Genomic DNA, 18,658 nt, shown 5'->3' with positions numbered 1-18,658 from the left:
AAGTGGCTCTTGTCTGACGCTTGGAAATGAATTGCGTGAGGAGACACTGTGCCGTGCTTTGTCACGCAGTCGTGCCCGCCTCTTTGCGACCCCATGGACTGTAGCCCACCAGGCTCCTCAGCCCATGGGATTCTCCAGGCAAGAATACTGGAGTGAGTTGCCATGCCCTCCTCCAGGGGAATCTTCCCAACCCAGAGATCGAACCCAGGTGTCCCACATTGCAGTTGGATTCTTGACCGTCTGAGCCACCAGGAAAGACTTCACTGGGAAGGGGCGCCCAGGCAGAAAGCAGCAGGGTGAGGGAACCCAGGAGAACTCCTCTGCCATGTGGCTCACAGGCTTGGGTATTATGGTGATGGAGTTAGCTTCTGGGTTGTCTCTGAAACTGACTCGGGGTCCTTGCTGGTGGTGTATGCATTCTTCACCCAAGTTGGATTCCAGAGAGGAGGATTCTGGGAAGTTGGTAGGACACATGGACTGGTGTCTCCGCTTTCCTTTTGACCTTTCCCAAATGCTTCTGGTTGGTGGTAGCTTGTCAGTTCTGCACTCCTTACCAGGACTCCCTGTTAAGACAACTCGTGCAAGTGGCTACTGTCATATAGGGAACCCAACTCGCCTGCATTGGCTGGCAGATTCTTCACCGCTGAGTCACCAGAGAAGTACCCCCTCAGGTATCTGTTTCATACATAGCATCAGTAGTGTATATGTCAATTTCAGTCTTGCAGTTCATCCCACCCCTCCCTGTTTGGTATCCATACGTTTGTTCTCTATGTCTGTGTCTGTTTCTGCTTTGAAATGAGATTGTGCTTAGTCACTTCAGTCGTGTCTGACTCTTTGCGACCCTATGGACCATGGCCTGCCAGGCTCCTCTGTCCATGGGATTCTCTGGCAAGAATACTGGAGTGGGTTGCCATTTCCTCTCCTTCATGGGGTTCTGATGCATGTCTGCCTGTGAGAGCTTCCCAAGAATTTCACCTTGTTTGTTAAGGTGTTGGGGATTTGGATAGACTCAGGAGGACTCAAAACTATGCTAAGTGCAGGTTCGAGATGGATGAAGAGTGAAGGGCACCCCCCAGTGCAAATCCCCCAGACCTGGGTTACGTGAAGGCAAAAGGCTGGTGTGAAGCCCACCGCAACACTCAGGGTGGAACAGTGGCCTCTGTGTGTGTGGATCGAGATTATGTGTAAGTTTAGTTTCCTCATTTGTCCTCGTTTATATTTTTCAAAATTTGTACAGTGATCAGGAATCTGCCCAGCAACCAGATAAGAATTCTATTTAAAAAAATATTTTCCTCCTCTTCTTCTTTTTCCACTTTATTTATTTTTTAATTGAAGGATGCTTGCTTAACAGAATTTTGTTGTTTTCTGTCAAACATCAACAAAAATTTTATTTAAAAATTTTTTATAGAGAGGAATATAATCAAAATAGGTTTGTTTTTTAAGAAGTTTGAAGCTGTGGGCTCCATTTGTCAAATAACTGCTTGTCCAGCATCATTTTCTCTTTCTTTTCCCTCCTGCCTCTTTCTAACAGCTATTAACAGTGACAGATAGCATTTACTGAGCATTGTACTATGTACAGCCCAGGCCCAGGCTCAGTGCCTGACCTGCATAGTAATCCTGGACAGCTGTACTATTACAATTCGTATTTCAAAGATGAGGAAAGTGAGAAAAACCTCTGGCACTCAGCCCCTTTGAGCTAGAGATGTCTGGTGCCAATGCTCTTGCTTCTAACATTGTTGTTGCTAATGGCTAAGTCGTGTCCGACTCTTTTGCAACCCCATGGACTGTAGGTTCCTTTGTCCATGGGATTTCCCAGGCAAGAATACTGAAGCAGATGGCTAACACACATGAAAAGATGCTCAGCATCGCTCATTATTAGAGAAATGCAAATCAAAACCACCATGAGATATCACCTCACACTGGTCAGAATGGCCATCATCAAAAAGTCTACAAACAATAAATGCTGGAGAGGATGTGGAGAAGGAATGCTTTTGCATTGTTGGTGGGAATGTAAACTGATACAGCCACTATGGAAGATGGTATGGAGATTCATTAAAAAACTAGGAATAAAACCACAATATGACTCAGCAATCCCACTTGTAGGCATATACCCTGAGGAAATCAGGGTTGAAAAAAGACACCTGTATCCCATTGTTCATTGCAGCACTGTTTACAATAGCTAGAACATGGAAGCAACCTAGACGCCCATCAACAGATGAATGGATAAAGAAGTTGTGGTCCATATACACAATGGAATATTACTCAGCCATAAAAGGAATGCATATGAGTCAGTTCTGATGAGGTGAATGAACCTAGAACCTATTACACAGAGCGAAGTGAATCAGAAAGAGAAAGATAAATATCGTATTCTAATGCACATATATGGAATACAGAAAAATGGTACTGAAGAATTTATTTACAGGGCAGCAATGGAGAAACAGACATAGAGCATAGACTTATGGACATGGGGAGAGGGGAGAGAAGGGTGAGATGTATGGGAAGAGTAACATGGAAACTTCCATTCAGTTCAGTTCAGTTCAGTTCAGTCGCTCAGTCGTGTCCAACTCTTTGTGACCCCATGAACTGCAGCACACCAGGCCTCCCTGTCCATCACCAACTCCCGGAGTCCACTCAAACTCTTGTCCATCGAGTCGGTGATGCCATCCAGCCATCTCATCCTCTGTCGTCCCCTTCTCCTCCTTCCCCCAGTCCCTCCCAGCATCAGGTTCTTTTCCAATGAGTTAACTCTTCACATGAAGTATCCAAAGTACTGGAGTTTCAGCTTCAGCAGCAGTCCTTCCAATGAACACCCAGGACTGATCTCCTTTAGGGTGGGTTGGTTGGATCTCCTTGCAGTCCAAGGGACTCTCAAGAGTCTTCTCCAGCACCACAGTTCAAAAGCATCAATTCTTCAGCACTCAGCTTTCTTCACAGTCCAACTCTCACATCCATACATGACCACTGGAAACACCATAGCCTTGACTAGACGGACCTTTGTTGGCAAAGTAATGTCTTTGCTTTTTAATATGCTATCTAGGTTGGTTATAAGTTTCCTTCCAAGGAGTAAGCATCTTTCAATTTCATTACATTACCATGTGTAAAATAGATAGCCAACAGGAATTTGCTGTATGGCTCAGGAAACTCAGAACAGGGGCTCTGTATCAACCTAGAAGGGTGGGATGGGAAGGGAGATGGGAGGGAGGTTCAAGAGGGAGGAGATATATGTATAACTGTGGCTGATTCATGTTGAGGTTTGACAGAAAACAAAATTCTGTAAGGCAATTATTCTTCAATAAAAAAAAAAAAAGGAATACTGGAGCAGATTGCCTTTTCCTTCTCTAGGGGATCTTCCTGACTCAGGGATCAAATCTGCATCTCCTACAATAGCAGGCGGGTTCTCTATTATGGCTGAGCCACCAGGGAAACCCTGCTTCTATCATTACCTGTTGCTCTTTGTTCCTTTCACCATCTCTCCTTCTCTCGTCTTTTAAAATTTATCCATCAGATACCTATGTCAATTCTATGGTTACAACCCAAGATTTCTCAACTTCATGATTGGCATTTTGAACCAGATAATTCTCTACTGAGGCGGCGGGATGTTTCACAGCATCCCTGGATTCTACCCGCTAGACCCAGTAGCAGTCTCCACGCATACCCAGTGATAACAGCAAATAAGTCTCCAGACATTGCCAGATGCCCCTAGAGACCAAAATTGTCCCCATTAAGAACCATTGATATACACAATGGCATATTGCTCAGCTATAAAAAGGAACGCATCTGAGTCAGTTCTAATGAGGTGGATGAACCTGGAGCTTACTATACAGAAGTCAGAAAGAGAAAGACAAATACTGTATATTAACGCATATGTGTGGAATTTAGAAAGACGGTACCAATGATCCTTTGTGCAGGGCAGCAAAGGAGACACAGATGTAAAGGACAGACTTTTGGACTCAGTGGGAGAAGGCAAGGCTGGGGTGATTTGAGAGAATAGCATTGAAATGTGTATATTACCATATGTAAAATAGATGACCAGTGCGAGTTCAATACACGAAGCCCAGCATGCAGAGCTGGTGCTCTGGGACCACCCAGAGGGATGGGGTGGGGAGGGAGGTGGGAGGGGGGGTTCAGGATGGGGGGACACATGTAATCCTGTGGCAAATTCATGTTGATGTATGGCAAAAAACATCACAATTTAGTAAAGTAATTATCCTCCAATTAAGATAAAGTAATCAAACAAAAATCTGATCAGACCACATTCAGACTCCAAAGACCAAAAAAAAAAAAAAAAAGGTTATACCTGGGCTTATTGCCACAGACAAGGAACAGAGAATTGTCATCAGAATCCACTGTCAGATGGCTGTGCTGCCCATGCCCCTTCTTAATAGACAATAAACACCTGTGAACTGTTCCCCTTAAAAAAAATAAATAAACCACTGATTTAGCCCAATTGCCATGCTCCATGTAAAGAAGGATTCTGGAGTACCTCTGGTTGGAACAGCACAGATAGGAACCCAGGGAAACAGCTTGTACCCTTCTGGCGAAGCCCCCATGCTCACTCATGGCAGCTGCCACCTGCTAGGACATTCCAGGGCAGGATCTGACAGTCGCTTGGAGTGCCTCTGGCAACAGGAGCAGGAGATGGAGGCTAAAGTGAGACATTTCCTGCCACTTGTCCTGAAAGCTGGGATGGTGCAGTTGGAATGGGTCATCTGGGCCATTCTTGGCCAGCGAAGGGCAGGGGCCCCCAAGCTGGTCTGAGGATGGTGCTTCTGAATGGAGATCAAGTTCTTGACAAAGATACCCCAGAAAGAAGCTGAAAGATCAGTGAACTTGGACAAGTCGATTTCTACTTCTGGTCCCACCTACACTTGCTGTGTAGACTCAGATGAACCTGGGACAGAAGGTTGATGTGGCCAAACCAGTCCACTCCATCCCTCCACCTGCTTCACTCTTCTTTGGAGCATCTGATGTTTTATTGTATTTGTGTTTACCCTCTGTCTCCCCAGATTAAATTTCAGTAATGAAAGCAGGGGAGGCTGGTACATCCTTGAAGCCTATGACAGTGGCGAACACAGTAAATGCTCAATAAAGACATGCAGAATGAAGGCACACGACACACCCAGTGGGGAAGCTGCTTGAAAATATGTCTCGGGTCATAGACATGTCATACCCTTTGGATTCAGTGTTTTACTTCTGAGAATCAGTAGCTCCCACCCCAAATAATCCAACATGAAAGAAAAGCCTTAGGTTAATCCTACAGTGGCCAAAATACAAGCAATCTGAAAAAAAATCTGAGTAATCAAGATTAAGGGCATAATTGAAACCACCCTGATAAATCTACTTGGTAGAATTCCAGGTAGCCTTTACAAACATCATTTACAGTAAGATGAGCTAATACTGCAATACACAGACAGGAAACTAGACTGCATAATGCAAAATTGTGTGTGCAACCCAACTGCTGAGGTTATAGGGGTGATCTTCTTTTTACACTATTGCTGGGAATATCATGCAGAGTCCCTTTGGAGTTCAATTTGGAAATCCCTATCAAAATGCAAGGGTTCGTGTCACTTAACCCTCCAACTGCATTTCTAGACATTAATTTGCTAGGAATTCCTTTATTTCTAGTAATCTATCCTAGAATATACCTGGAAATAAGTCTAATGTCTGTGAATGGGGGACAGTGGTTAAATAAATTACTGTTTATCAATATATCAGAATACTATGCAGTCATTAAAAATGAGGAGCTTTGCATGTCCTGTCACAGTAATATGCGCAACACAAAAATAGTTAATTGCAAAATGCGTTTGTACATGAGCGATGTTGTATTTGGTAATAAAAGAGTAAACATTTTTTTAAATCTAGAGGAATAGATAAGAAACCCTTGCCGATGGCTTCCTCCAAAGGATAGGGGAACATTTTCTGTCTGTTCTGTTGATTTCTGTGATGTTTAAAAGCTTTTCACATAGCTGAAAAAGGAATACACTGACCCCACGACATGAAGGCGCTCACGTAAGCCAACAAAACCAGGCACCCGAAGACTGGAAGGGACTCTGTCAAGGTGTTATTAACTGTGATCATTCCTGAGTCGTGGGAGAACGGGCAGTTTTTGTCTTGTTACTTTTGATGGAAGACTTCTAAAGAGCCTGTGTGATCTCTACAGAGGACAAAGCCCTCCCACCAGTCCTCTTTGTTTGAAGCTGGGGTGGTGCTCAGGATGTAGAATGTTCTGTCGATGTAACCTGTGGTCGTGCGGTGTCCTCTCTCCCCAGGATGGATGACATCCAACTCTGCAATGACATCATGGACTTGAAGCAGGAGCTGCAGAACTTGGTCGCCATCCCAGGTAACCATGGGGACCCCACCTCTGCCAGACAGCTGCTCAGAGTCCCTGTCTGGAAGGCCCTAGCACACCCTCATTCTTGCAACTCAGGGCGCCCGATCGCGTGGCTCAACCAACTCCACACGAGGCAGACCTCGTTCAAGTCCTAATTCTGCCCACCTCCTTGGCCTTGGGCAAGTCATGTTATTTCTCTGAGACTCAGTCTCACCTCCTCTGAAAATGGGGTACGAATAGTAATAGTACCTAATTCATTGGGTATAAATCTCATTGTGATGAATGAAACGATGCAAACCACGTGCTTAGCTTGATGGCTGGTCCAAAGAGTCCAGCAAATATTAGCAATGATTATTCTTATTATCCTGTTAGGGAATAGGTAGAGTATGGTGGTTACAAGCTCTGATTTTGGAGTCAAACCTACCTCTGTCACTTATGAATCATGTGTCCTTGGGCAAGTTATTTCACTACAACGCAGTTGCTTCATCTCCAATCTGGGACAATTATACTGTCTGTCTCAGAGGATTGTTGTGAGATTGACAAAGGGGATAAAACATGTAAAGTGCTTAGCAGGCGTCCAAGGTGGCTCAGTGGTAAAGAACCTGCCTGCCAAGCAGGAGACTTGGGTTCGATCCATGGGTCAGGAAGATCCCCTGGAGAAGGAAATGGCAACCCATTCCAATATTCTTGTCTAGAAAATCCCACTGACAGAAGACCTAGCAGGCTACAGTCCATGGGGTCTCAAAGAGTCAGACATGACTTAGCGACTAAACAACAACAACATCCTATTTAAGTGCTTAACAAATTAGCACTATTGTTATTGGGCTTCCCACACGGCACTAGTGGTAAAGGACCCACCTGCCAATGCAGAAGACCCAAGAGATGCAGGTTCGATCCCTGGGCCGGGAAGGTCCCCTGGAGGAGGGCACAGCCACCCACTCAAGTATTTTTGAGAATCCCATGAACAGAGGAACCTGGCAGGCTGCAGTCCATAGAGTTGCACCTGATTTGGACACAACTGAAGCAATTTAGCACACACATATTATTATTATTATTATTATTGTTATCATTAATCTGAGCTTCCTGGTGGCTCAGACGGTAAACAATCTGCCTGCAGTGTGAGAGACCTGGGTTCAATCCCTGGATTGGGAAGATCCCCTGGAAGAGGGCATGGCAACCCCACTCCAGTATTCTTGCCTGGAGAATCCCCATGGATAAAGGGGCCTGGTGGGCTACAATCCCTGGGGTCACAAAGAGTTGGACAGTACTGAGTGCCTCAGCACAGCACAGCGTGTCATTAACCTAACACATCCTTCTCATCCTTCAGGTCATAGCTTCTTTGACCCATTTCCCAAAGAACACCTTCCTTGCCCATCCAAGCTGGGTTAGATGCCTCTGGGGGCACTTACACTTCTCAACATACAGACAATCCCCAACTTACAGTTTGATCTAACAATTTTTGGATTTTATAATGCTGTAAAGTCTCTCAAAATGTCTCCAGATGTTGCCAGATATCCCCTGGCCAGGGAGGTAGGCAAATTGCCGCCTGAGAAACACTTTAAAATCCAGAGATTTGGGTTTGAAGCCAGGATTGCCAGCTAAATGACCTTCACTGAGCACTTTGATTTCCTGAGCCTTAAATTCTTTGTCTGCAAAATGAAATAAACCATGAGGCATGCACATGGTTGTTGTGGATATACCCTGAGATGACATAAGATAGCAAACATACTTTATTCTAAGAGGAGTGTGTGCAATGATTATAGAATCTTCTGGCATCATTGCTTTAATGAGCACCTACTAGTTGCTTTAATGAGCAACTACTAAGGCTTCCCTGGTGGCTCAGAAGGTAAAGAGTCTGCCTACAGTGCGAGATCCCCTGGAGAAGGGCATGGCAACCCACTCCAGTATTCTTGCCTGGAGAATCCCATGGACAGAGGAGCCTGACGGGCTGCAGTCCACGGGGTCGCAAAGAGCTGGATGTGACTGAGTGACGGTCACTTTCACTGGATGCCAGGCACTGTGCAGGCCCTGAGAGGACACAAGTGAGTAGCCAGCCCTAACTGAAAGGGGGTGACGGGACTTCCTTGGTGGCCCAGTGATTAAGACTCCTGGCATCCAATGCAGGGGGCGTGAGTTTGATCTCTGGTTGGAAAACTAAGATCCCACATGCTATGTGGCACGGGCCCCCAAAATAAATAATGATAATAAATAAATAGAATTTAAGAAAAGGGGAAGTGACAGCTCTGGCTGTGGGGCTTCTTCTTGAGGCAATTAAAATGTTCTAAAATCGATTGTTAGGATGACATGGAGTCCAAGTTCACTCTACTTGCCGCATGATAGGCCAGTAAATCCGAGACAAGGTGTTAAGACAGGGAAGGGACTTTATTTGGTAGCCGGCTGACAGAGACGATGGCAGGCTGGTGTCTCAAAATAACCATCATGTGGGGCCTGGATGTCAGGTTCTTTTATGGATCAGAGATGGGGGGAGGTGAGGAAACAAAAAGACCATTTAATTCCTACAACTATCTCCTAGAATGGCAAACCTCAGGCGGGGTGCGGTGTGTTAATTTCTTTCTTTCTGCCATCTACAGGTGGATGGGGTTATTTTAGTTTAATAGTTCGGCAGAGGCAGCAGGGTTCCCTGAGGCAAGCCATTATGTATGCTGATAATAAAAAAAGCGCAAACGAGGGTTAAAGGGCTAAGAACAGATTCAGCAGGGAGTCATAATTAACCCTTCCTGGTTACTTCAAAACAATAGAACTTTAGGACTAGGATCCTGCCGCTGGGGGCTGGAGAAGAGAGTCCCTCTTTGCCTCTTCCAGCTTCTGATGGTTTCCATCAATCCTCGCTCCGTGGCTTGTAGCTGCCTTATTCCAGTCTCTGCCTCTGTCAGGGCCCTTCTCTCTTTGTGTATCTCTGTGTCATGTCCTCTTAAAAAAAAAAAATTATTTTGGCTGCACCAGGTCTTCGTTGTAGCACGCGGGACCTTCCATCTTTGTTGTGGCATGTGGGACCTAGTTCCCCAACCAGGGATGGAACCAGGGTCCCCTGCACTGGGAGGGCAGAGTCTTAGCCACTGGCCCACCAGGAAAGTCCCCATCTCTTCTCATAAGAACAGAAATTATTGGATTAAGGGCTCATCTGAATGAGTATGACCTCATCTTAACTAACTACATCCACAAAAACCCTATTCCCAAGTAGGGTATTTCCAAATAAAATTAGGGGTGGCCAAAAGGAGAAGAGGGCTTCAGAGGATGAGACGGCTGGACGGCATCACCGATGCAATGGGCATGAACTTGGGCAAACCTTGGGAGATGATGAGGGACAGAGAGGCCTGGCATGCTGCAGCCCATGGGGTTGCAAAGAATCAGATACGACTGGGCGACTGAACAACAGCAGGAGTACTGTTTATCCTAATACAGGCAGAAAGCTCAGCCCAGCCTCACAAGGGTTCAGAACCAGGATCAGGAAAGCCGTGGAATATTTTGTGCCCCTGCTGTCTCTCACTGTCCATTTTGGAGCTTGTTCCATGTCTTCCCTCTAGCACATGAGCCAAGCAAGGCCACTGTTCCCAAACCACACATGGGTCCCACTTGCCCCTGTGCAGTAAAGCCAGCCTGCTGACACCTGGTGGTGGGGAAGGAAAGTGCAGTGTTTATTGCAGGGACGAGCAAGGAGTGCAGGACAGCTAGTGCTCAGAATACCAGAGCTCCCCGTTGGGTTTCAGCAAAGCATTCTTGAAGCCCAGGTGAGCGAGGGGCATCCCAGGGTCTGTGATTGGCTGGTGCACAATTCTCTGATTGGCTGATGGTGAGGTCACTGGGCAGTGTCCCAGAGGTTAACACTGTCAATCTTTAGGCTCCAGGAGGCCTGGGAGCTACAGGCTTATGTCCATCAAGTAGTTAACATGTCCCATTTGGTAGGGGGGTGGTGGTTAGCCTCTGTAAAACAACTCAGGAAATGTGCATCAGATACTGTTATCTAGGGGATTTCAGATAGGAGCTGAAGCAGAGGATGTGGGTTGGTGGGGCGGGTGGTGTCTGTCCCAAGAAGGCCCCAGAGGGTCCCTGCTCGGTTACAACTTCATCTCCCTTCCATGATTTTCCCACCCAAGAACCCGACTCTATATCCCAATTTTCAGCTTCCCAGGGGCTATGATGGGCCCAGCATGGGTTGATGTCTCTCTCTTGAGAGGAAGAATTCCCAGAGCCCACTCTTAGCTCAGCAGGACACATGGGTGGCACTGGGGCAAAGGAGACACAAGGGTGTGGCCAGCCAAGGCCTCCCCAGGCCAGAGGGGCTTCACTGGGGGCCTTGGCAGCCTCTAGTGCATGGGTGGGAAGTGGGTGGAAGATGGGAGTCTTTGGTGGACACAATACCTAGGCGGTATCACTGACCAGGACTGGGATTAGGGTGAGAAGAAAAAGGCGCTCAGCTGAAACATGAGAAATTCAGCAATCATATTTTCATGCAATATTTAGAATACCAAAATTCACTCAAAAAAAAGTTTAAATAAACATGAGATCAGTCCTGACACTCAATGGGCAGAAACCAGTAATGCTAAACCTGCATGGAAGGGACAGTCCCCGCTGAAGGACGTGTTCTGCTTAAAATGCCATTGGCGGTTCAGCAGAGAAACACACAAGGTCAATGGGTCACTTAGCAACAGAGCCCAGGTCCTCCCCCGACCCCCACTGATTTCTCCTAGGAAACCACATCTTCCCAATCACTTCCCTGAAGAAACACAGATAGTAAAGTTCCCTCTCCTGCCTTGCTGGTCACCTCTCCCCACTGTGTCCTCTGACTCCTTGTTGCAAAGAGCATTTCTGTGTATTCCCTGGACCAGTGCCAGGTTTCTAGATGGACTTAGGTGGGTTTAGGAAGAAACAACCCAATGCTCCCAGCAATACAGCAATAAAAATAACAAGTAAAGAGAGGACTCAAAGGCCAAGAAAATCATGCTTCTTCTGCCAGGGTCAGAAAATAATTCAGCAGACTATGATGAGACAAAGTCGCTCAATCATATCTGACTCTTTGTAACCCCAGGGACTGTAGCCCGCCCAGTTCCTTGGTCCAAGGGATTCTCCAGACAAGAATACTGGAGTGGGTTGCCATTTCTTCCCCCAGGGAATCTCTGGACCCAGAGATCGAACTGCATTTCAGGCAGATTCTTTGCTGTCTGAGCTACCAGACAGGTGGCGCTAGTGGTAAAGAACCCGCCTGGCCATCGAGTTCGATTCCTGGGTTGGGAACATCCCCTGGAGAAGGAAATAGCATCCCACTCCAGTACTCTTGCCTGGAGAACACTATGGACAGAGGAGCCTGGTGGGCTACAGTCCATAGGGTCGCAAAGAGTCAGACACAACTGAAGTGACTTCACACACACATGATGAGAAAGAACACCTGGGGCCCTCCACACCCTCAGGGCTTCTCAGGGACAAGCTAAGACCTCTCACCCACCTCCCCTGCCACCACCAGCCCCTCTTGGGCTGGGGATCCTTAGATTTGGCTGTAGAGGCCATGGTACCCTTCCCTTGGACATAAAAATAGTGTCAAAAAAAACAAACAAACAATAAAAATGGTGCCTCCCTCATAGAGTTGTTAGAAAGAATTCAACTAGTAATTCTCAATTAGTAATTATCAGCCAGGGTGATTTGCTCCTCAGAGGACATTGGCCTTGTCAGGAAACCCAGTTGGTGGTCACCACTAGGAGAGGGGGCTGCTCCTGGCATCTAGTGAGCGGAGGTCAGGGGTGCTGCTCAACATCCTACAGTGCTCCGGACAGCCCCCATGACAGAGAATGGTCCAGCCTCAAATGTCAGTAGTGCCAAAGTTGAGAAACCCAGATTAAATGAAAATATAATACATGGTAATACAATGATAATTGTTGCCATTTATTAAGCACTTACTTTTGCCTGCTTCTTATGCCATGAGACTTGCTTTTCCTTCAGTAAGCATTTATTTCTTTTGTACCTGGTTTGGTAAATGTGTGATCTAGAGAGCCTTTAATCGTGAAAGCAAAAGTGATAATGTAAAATAAGAGCCTGTGATAATAGTAGCTGACTGTTCATGAACACTAACTGTGTGCCAGGCAGTGAGCCTGGGGTTTTGACTTCTCTCTCTTAAAACTTGCAACAACTTTATGACTGTCTCTGTTGAGAGACTGGATGCTCAGAGAGGTTGAGGAATGTGCCTAGAATCACACAGCTAAGAAGAGGAGGAGCTGGGGCATCAAGCCAGGATTGTGATCCTATGGCGAGGTCTCCCAGTTGTGATAAGGTCTACCGACCACCTTAGTCTACAGTTAGGAGGCCACGCATGGTCCAGGGAGAGACGATGGTGGCCTGGGCTAAGGAGGTGTGCTGGAGGAGATGAGAAGCGAATTGGAGGGTCACATTGGCAAGCCTGTGGAGATACTAGGAATCAGATGTGTGATGCCAGCAGGGGATAAAGTTGGCAAGTAGGTGGGTGATGCCGGGAAACAAAAGTAGAAGTAGACAAAGTAGATAGATAGGTACCAGTAGATAGGTGAGTGGTGCCTGGAAGCAGATGCGTGATGCTTGCAGGCAGGTGAGTGATACCAGCAGGGAAATGGGGATGCCTACAGGTAGGTGGGTGGAGCCTGCAGGTAGGCAGGTGGGGCTTAAGGCAGGTAGGTAGTACCTGGAGGCAGGTGAAAGATGCTGGCAGAAGGGTACATCATACACACAAGCAGGTGAACAGCACTGGTTGGTGGTATGGAGACCTGAGTCAGTAACTGGGATACTGGGATAGACCCCTTTGAGTAGGTGGCCTCTCCTGTGAGTTTATGGAGGGGCTGAGGACTCTGAGCAGAGGGCTGCCTCTGAGTATCTGGGGAGACTGGAAGATGCCTGAACTGGCAAAAGATAGTGGGGATGAATAGCTTGAGGAGGGAGGTTTGTGAGTTCCTGGGGATTCTACTTATAGCCACGTGACTCTGGTGTAAGATCTGGGGCCTGGCAGAGGACAGGGGAGTATTGGAAGGCTGCTGCTGGTAACTTGGAAAGGACAGTGACATCACTCCTTGAGTCTAAGGGCACTGTGGTTCATCCACCTGCAGAGGGCAAGGAGGCTCTATGATGCTGACGAGTGAGTTGCAGAATCAGACTTCGGGACCCACTACCATCGTCAGCACAGCGATGAGCAGGAATACAGGGGCTGCTAGATCCCAATTCCTTGCTCCCCTCTGATTAGTGAAAGAAACTGATTTTCTCTCTAACCTAAATATTATATTCTCCTTGTCTCTGGTTCTGCCTCCAGATCTAGAGGAAATAGTCAGTGACAGTTTGAACTGGCAGAGGGACAAGCTGCCCCCTGAGTTTTATCTTCTGAAGGGGTCTGAGCAGAGGGAGCCAGTGCAGGGTTAAGTTTCTGCCCTCCTGGTCGTCTCAGTCTTCATGTCCAGCCCTCGTTGTTTTGTCTCTGCTATGATGCTCTAGCCCTTGGTATTTACAACAGGTTGGGAAAGTGAGGGGTGCTTTTCCTCTGACGGGTTGGGTAAGCCTCACTACAGAGACGTCACCTCCTGCATCCTGCCTGTGCCCTTCTCCCCTTGTCCTTCTTCAGAACCCCCTTGCAGCATCAATATCATTTAGCAAGCATCCACCACGGGCCAGCTCTGTGCCAAGTTGTTTACTAAGATCCCTGCATTCTTGCATTCAAGCCTACTGTGTATTTTACAGAGGAGGAAACAGAAGCTTGAACTAATCCAGTTGCCTTCCCAGGTTCATCCAGCAAGTTAAATGGTCAAGGCAGGATTCCAACCCTGGCCCTTCGGACTCAGTTACACTCAAACTGTCTCTGCTAATGTGTTCTTCTTCCCAGAAAAAGAAAAAACTAAGTTGCAGAAGCAGAGAGAAGATGAGCTCATCCAGAAGATCCACAAACTGGTGCAGAAGAGAGACTTCCTGGTGGATGACGCCGAGGTTGAGCGGTTAAGGTAAGTGGGCAGTGTGTCCCGTGGGCAGGGCTGGGGCTGTTAGAATGCAGCTCAGCTTCCTTCCAAAGCCCATCATCTGCTCCCAGACTCACAGCTTTGCAATGGGTGTGTCCTGGCCCAATGCTTCCCAAACACTAGATCCAGATGAATCCTTCTGGCCCAAGGCCCACAGCCTATTCAAGAGAAATTTAAATCCAGCTTCAAAAAGTTTTGCAAAGGCCTGTGGATCTTAAGTGAATGTCATCTGAGAAGGTGACCAGGGAGGAATTACATCACAGAGCACACGGAAGAGCTTCCTATACCTTCTTTTTACTGAACTTTCTCCCAACTCGTCAAGGCACCTTTTCCAGAAACCAGTTCGTTTCTACAGAAACTCTGCCCTCTGTCCTAACTTGCTTCTTCACCCACCCTCCCCACTTCCCAGCTCTGTTCTCTCCCTTGCTGTCTCCTGGGGGCCTCTGATGCCCCTCCCTGGCCTTCGGGGTCTCCTATTTGCAGATGCTCCTGCCCTGTTGGTCTGGTCAGCCATGGGCCCTGGAGCCACAGTGCTCCTGAAGTCTCTGCAGAGGACCAGAGGGCACGAAAGATGCCAGTGTTGATTCTTGAATTTTTTTGTGCTGGAGCAAAATCTTGAGAGTCATCCACAGGGCAGAGGCTCAACGGGCCTCTTGCAAACCAGAAGACAACTTCCCTTTAATTCTCTGTGACCTTCCGAGTCCTCCAAGGTTGCTAGGATGCACTTTGCCCAGCTCAGCCAGGCTCGGACCATTGGCTTTGTTTCTGGTGACCCTTGGGAGAGCTGAGGTGGCTTGCCTTTGAGACCTGCCGCATTCTTTGTCTAAGGTAACTTAAAGGTGCAGGATCAGGAGAAGGATTGCCCAGCTCACTAAATCTCTGGTAGGGAGGCTGGGTCCTCTAACACCCCTGCCTCTGCCCTAGGGTCTCACACCAGCGGGCGTGGGCATTTACTCCATCACTGATATGTGTTTCTGCTTCAGAATAGTCATCAAACAACACACACCCACCCACCCACTGTACACACACAACAACATGTGCCCACCACCCACACACAAAACATAACACACATATACCACCCACATGTAACTCACATGTGCCATCCACACATAACACGTGCACCAGTCACACACAGTACACATCAGCATATATGTACCACCCACATATAACACACAGCAACATACACGCACCATCCATAAAGTCTGATACATGATCCCACACTCTTGCCTCATTTTATTAGTTCCTTGATGCTCTCCTGGCTCACTGTTCTTTCCTGTCTCTACACATCTGTCTCCACAGGGAGCAAGAAGAAGATAAGGAAATGGCCGATTTTCTGAGAATCAAGTTAAAACCTCTAGACAAAGTAACCAAATCTTCAGCCAGTGAGTGCCTACACTATTCCTTCTCCTCCCACATCCAAGAGAAAAGGAAATTTAAATGAGGTCTGGAAGCCAAGGGGACACAACATAAATGCTTTCTAGAGATCAAACTTGAGCACAGGATGGCAGCAGGCAGGGCCAGCTTCACGGGAGAGGAAGCCCAAGGGCCCACACCTAGAAGGGCACTGTGCTTGCTTTCATGTCCTACTATTGCTGTCTTGAGAGTCAAATTTTCCAACAAGAGGCCCTGCCTTTTCATTTTGCACTGAGTCCTGCAAACTGTGTGGCTAGTGCTGGCAGCTAGTCCTTGCTCATATGATTTGGTACAGTTCATAGAAGGAGTTGGGTGGCCACTGAGGCAAGAAGGTGGGAACTAAGGCTCGGGAAGCTCTGGTCTCTGTTGGAGTTGGAGGAACAAAGGCAGAAGTTTGCTTCTCAGAATACCAGCCTCACAAGATACTCAAAGCAAAAAGGGTTCTGGGTGAAATAAGTTTGGGAAATGCTGTGCACTTGACCACTCTTTGTAGGCCTCCAATACCCATTAGCATATTAAAGTGATAAGTCCTGCTGGATAGGAACTGCCTTCTCCTTGTTGGCCCAGTGAGACCACTTTGAGTTAAAAGAAATGGGTGTCCAATTCAAACTGGCCCTAGCAATAAAAGGTGATTTGCTGGAAAAAGAGCAGTGGGAGCCAGGGCTCCAGGGACTGGACACCCTTGCTTTCCTTCTGGTTATCCACTTGGCACCTCTTGTCATGCTAGCTTCATTTCCTCCTCCTACACAGGCCTTCCTGGGGCTAGAAATCCAGGACCATAACTTAGCAGAAGCAAGGCAACAACTGGTATTTAAATGTGTAAGATTCTGAGCAGCCTTTCCTGGATCACGTTCCCACCTGCTAGGCCCATCGAAGGGGCTGGGAAATTGTGATTTTCTGGATCCGGATCACATGCCCACCCCTGTAGCCATAAGGGCATGAGCTGTTATCAGAGGAAGAGCGATGGACAGTCTTGTTAGGAAGACAAAACCCCGAAGCTGCCACTACCAACTGAAGCCACAAACCAGTTTTTCCCTAACTATCCATTGATAATATTCCATGAAAACACATTTGTACTGTGTGAAGGAATAAAGAAAGAGAAGGGCCCTGGTCCTTCTGCAGGCCCCGAAAGTCACAAGGCACATGGTTTTTGCCTAAATCCAGCGTCTTCAATAGACTGTCTCTTCCATGAAAGGCAAATTAGAAAAACTCCACCTAACAGTGTGGAAAAGGAAACAAGCAAGGAAACTTGTCTTCTGTGTAAGATTATGGATAGAAAAAAGAATTCCAGCCAGAATTCAAAACACCAAGCCTGTACCACATGCAAGTGTTGGGTCCAAATATACATCATCCATGTGGGCTGGAATCCCAAGTTGAAAAATTAAAACTAATCTAAAACCAGTGAAATCTCTGGAACCCCAGCAAAGCAAATGTAAAGTTGCTCAACAGAGACCCCTCAGCTCCCATAACAGCCCACAGATTAAAAACAACTCCCATGCAGATGATCTCTCAATAAAAAATTTAAAACCAATGAAGAATGGAAACACCATGAAAGGAGTCCATAGATGCAACAAAAGAAAATGTCTGTCCTCCCATGAACCAGAAATAAGAGAGTATCTAAGAAATAATAAGTGTGTGTTATAATGACTAAAGAGATAAAAGAAGGAATAATACTCAAAATGAAATAGTAAGATGCTATGAAGAAAAGAAGAGGTAAATTAGCACAGAATTAGCCTTCTAAAAAATTACTGTCTGAGGAATTCCCCGATGGTCCAGGGGTTAGGACTTTGTGTTGTCACTGCCAAGGGCCCAGCTTCGATCACTGACTGCAGAACTGAAATTCCACAAGCTGCGTGGCAAAAAACAAAAAACTATTGTCACTGAAGTGAAACTCAATGGATTAAACACAAAGACACAGCTGAAGGGAGGATTCATATAATTGGAAGACAGAGCTGAGAAAATTACCCCAGAATGCAGCACCAGGAGACAAACAGATGGGAAATGTGAAAGGGAAGTTATGAAACATGGAATAATAAGAAGAATAAGGTTAAACGTACATCTAGGAGGCATTCCAGAAGGAGCAAGGACGGAGCATGACAGGCGAGGGTATCTGAAGCGATAATGCATGAGCATGTTCCAGAACTGAAAGGTAGCCCTCTGGTTGAAGTGACTTCTTATTTCTCAGTCAAATACTTCTTGGATGACAGACCCAGTGATGGGCTTGGCAGATAGCAATGGTGAGGAGAACAGAACAGGAGAATGGCTAAAAGCTGTAGTTAGAAGCCAAGGCCTGAAAGCTGCTGGACCTCCAGGGAGGTGGGAGCAATCACCAGGACCATATAAAATGCATGTCAACTCCCCAGACTTGACCTGTGTGGCCTTAGGGCGGGGCCTGCTGGGGTTGGGGGGGACCTGGGGCTGCAGACGGTCAGGGCTCTCCTCACCTCACCTCTGCCTCTCTCCTGTTTCCCCGCCCTGCCCCCCACTCTCCTACCTTGCTGCAGGCTCCCCAGCAGAGAAGAAAGCAGACCCCCCGCCTAGCAAGCCCACGGTGGCCAAGACGGGGCTGGCGCTCATCAAGGATTGCTGCGGGGCCGCCCAGTGCAGCATCATGTAGCCCCGACGCGGGGTGCCCCCGGGGCCACGGGGACCCCCTCCCACCCTCTTGTCTTCAGAGCCCCCATTTCACCGGGGCCCAAGAGCTCTCCAAGGCAGAAGGGATTGAAGGCAAGCCCGTGACCGCCGCCAAGGGCCCAGCCGCCCTGTACAGAGTGTAGCAATAGGGAGTCCCTCACCGTCGCATGGCCCTCCCCAGAGCATGCCGAACCCAGGAGTCTGTCTCCCTGTTTATCCAACCACCAGGAAAGGTCCTCCCTTGAAAAAAGTATTATCTCCACTTCTAGCTAGCTGTATCTCACCCACCGTGCAAATGAAC

At 47.3% G+C, this 18,658-nt stretch overlaps 1 protein-coding gene across 1 annotated transcript in view; it reads left to right on the top strand.

The window, feature by feature from the left end:
- The window catches only part of BMERB1 (bMERB domain containing 1), a 197,395-nt gene extending 179,055 nt beyond the window's left edge, over positions 1-18,340 (top strand). Inside the window, exons 3-6 of the mRNA XM_052635969.1 lie at positions 6,270-6,343; positions 14,181-14,295; positions 15,610-15,692; positions 18,228-18,340. Coding sequence (XP_052491929.1) covers positions 6,270-6,343; positions 14,181-14,295; positions 15,610-15,692; positions 18,228-18,340 — 385 coding nt within the window. The remainder of the gene's footprint in view (positions 1-6,269; positions 6,344-14,180; positions 14,296-15,609; positions 15,693-18,227) is intronic.
- The last annotated feature ends 318 nt before the right edge of the window (positions 18,341-18,658 follow it).

This window comes from Budorcas taxicolor, chromosome 2 (genome assembly GCF_023091745.1).
Source record: "Budorcas taxicolor isolate Tak-1 chromosome 2, Takin1.1, whole genome shotgun sequence".
In the NCBI taxonomy this organism is placed as follows: domain Eukaryota; kingdom Metazoa; phylum Chordata; class Mammalia; order Artiodactyla; family Bovidae; genus Budorcas; species Budorcas taxicolor.
The sequence above is the reverse complement of the archived record's forward strand: the minus strand, read 5'-3'. Positions and strand labels throughout refer to the sequence as shown.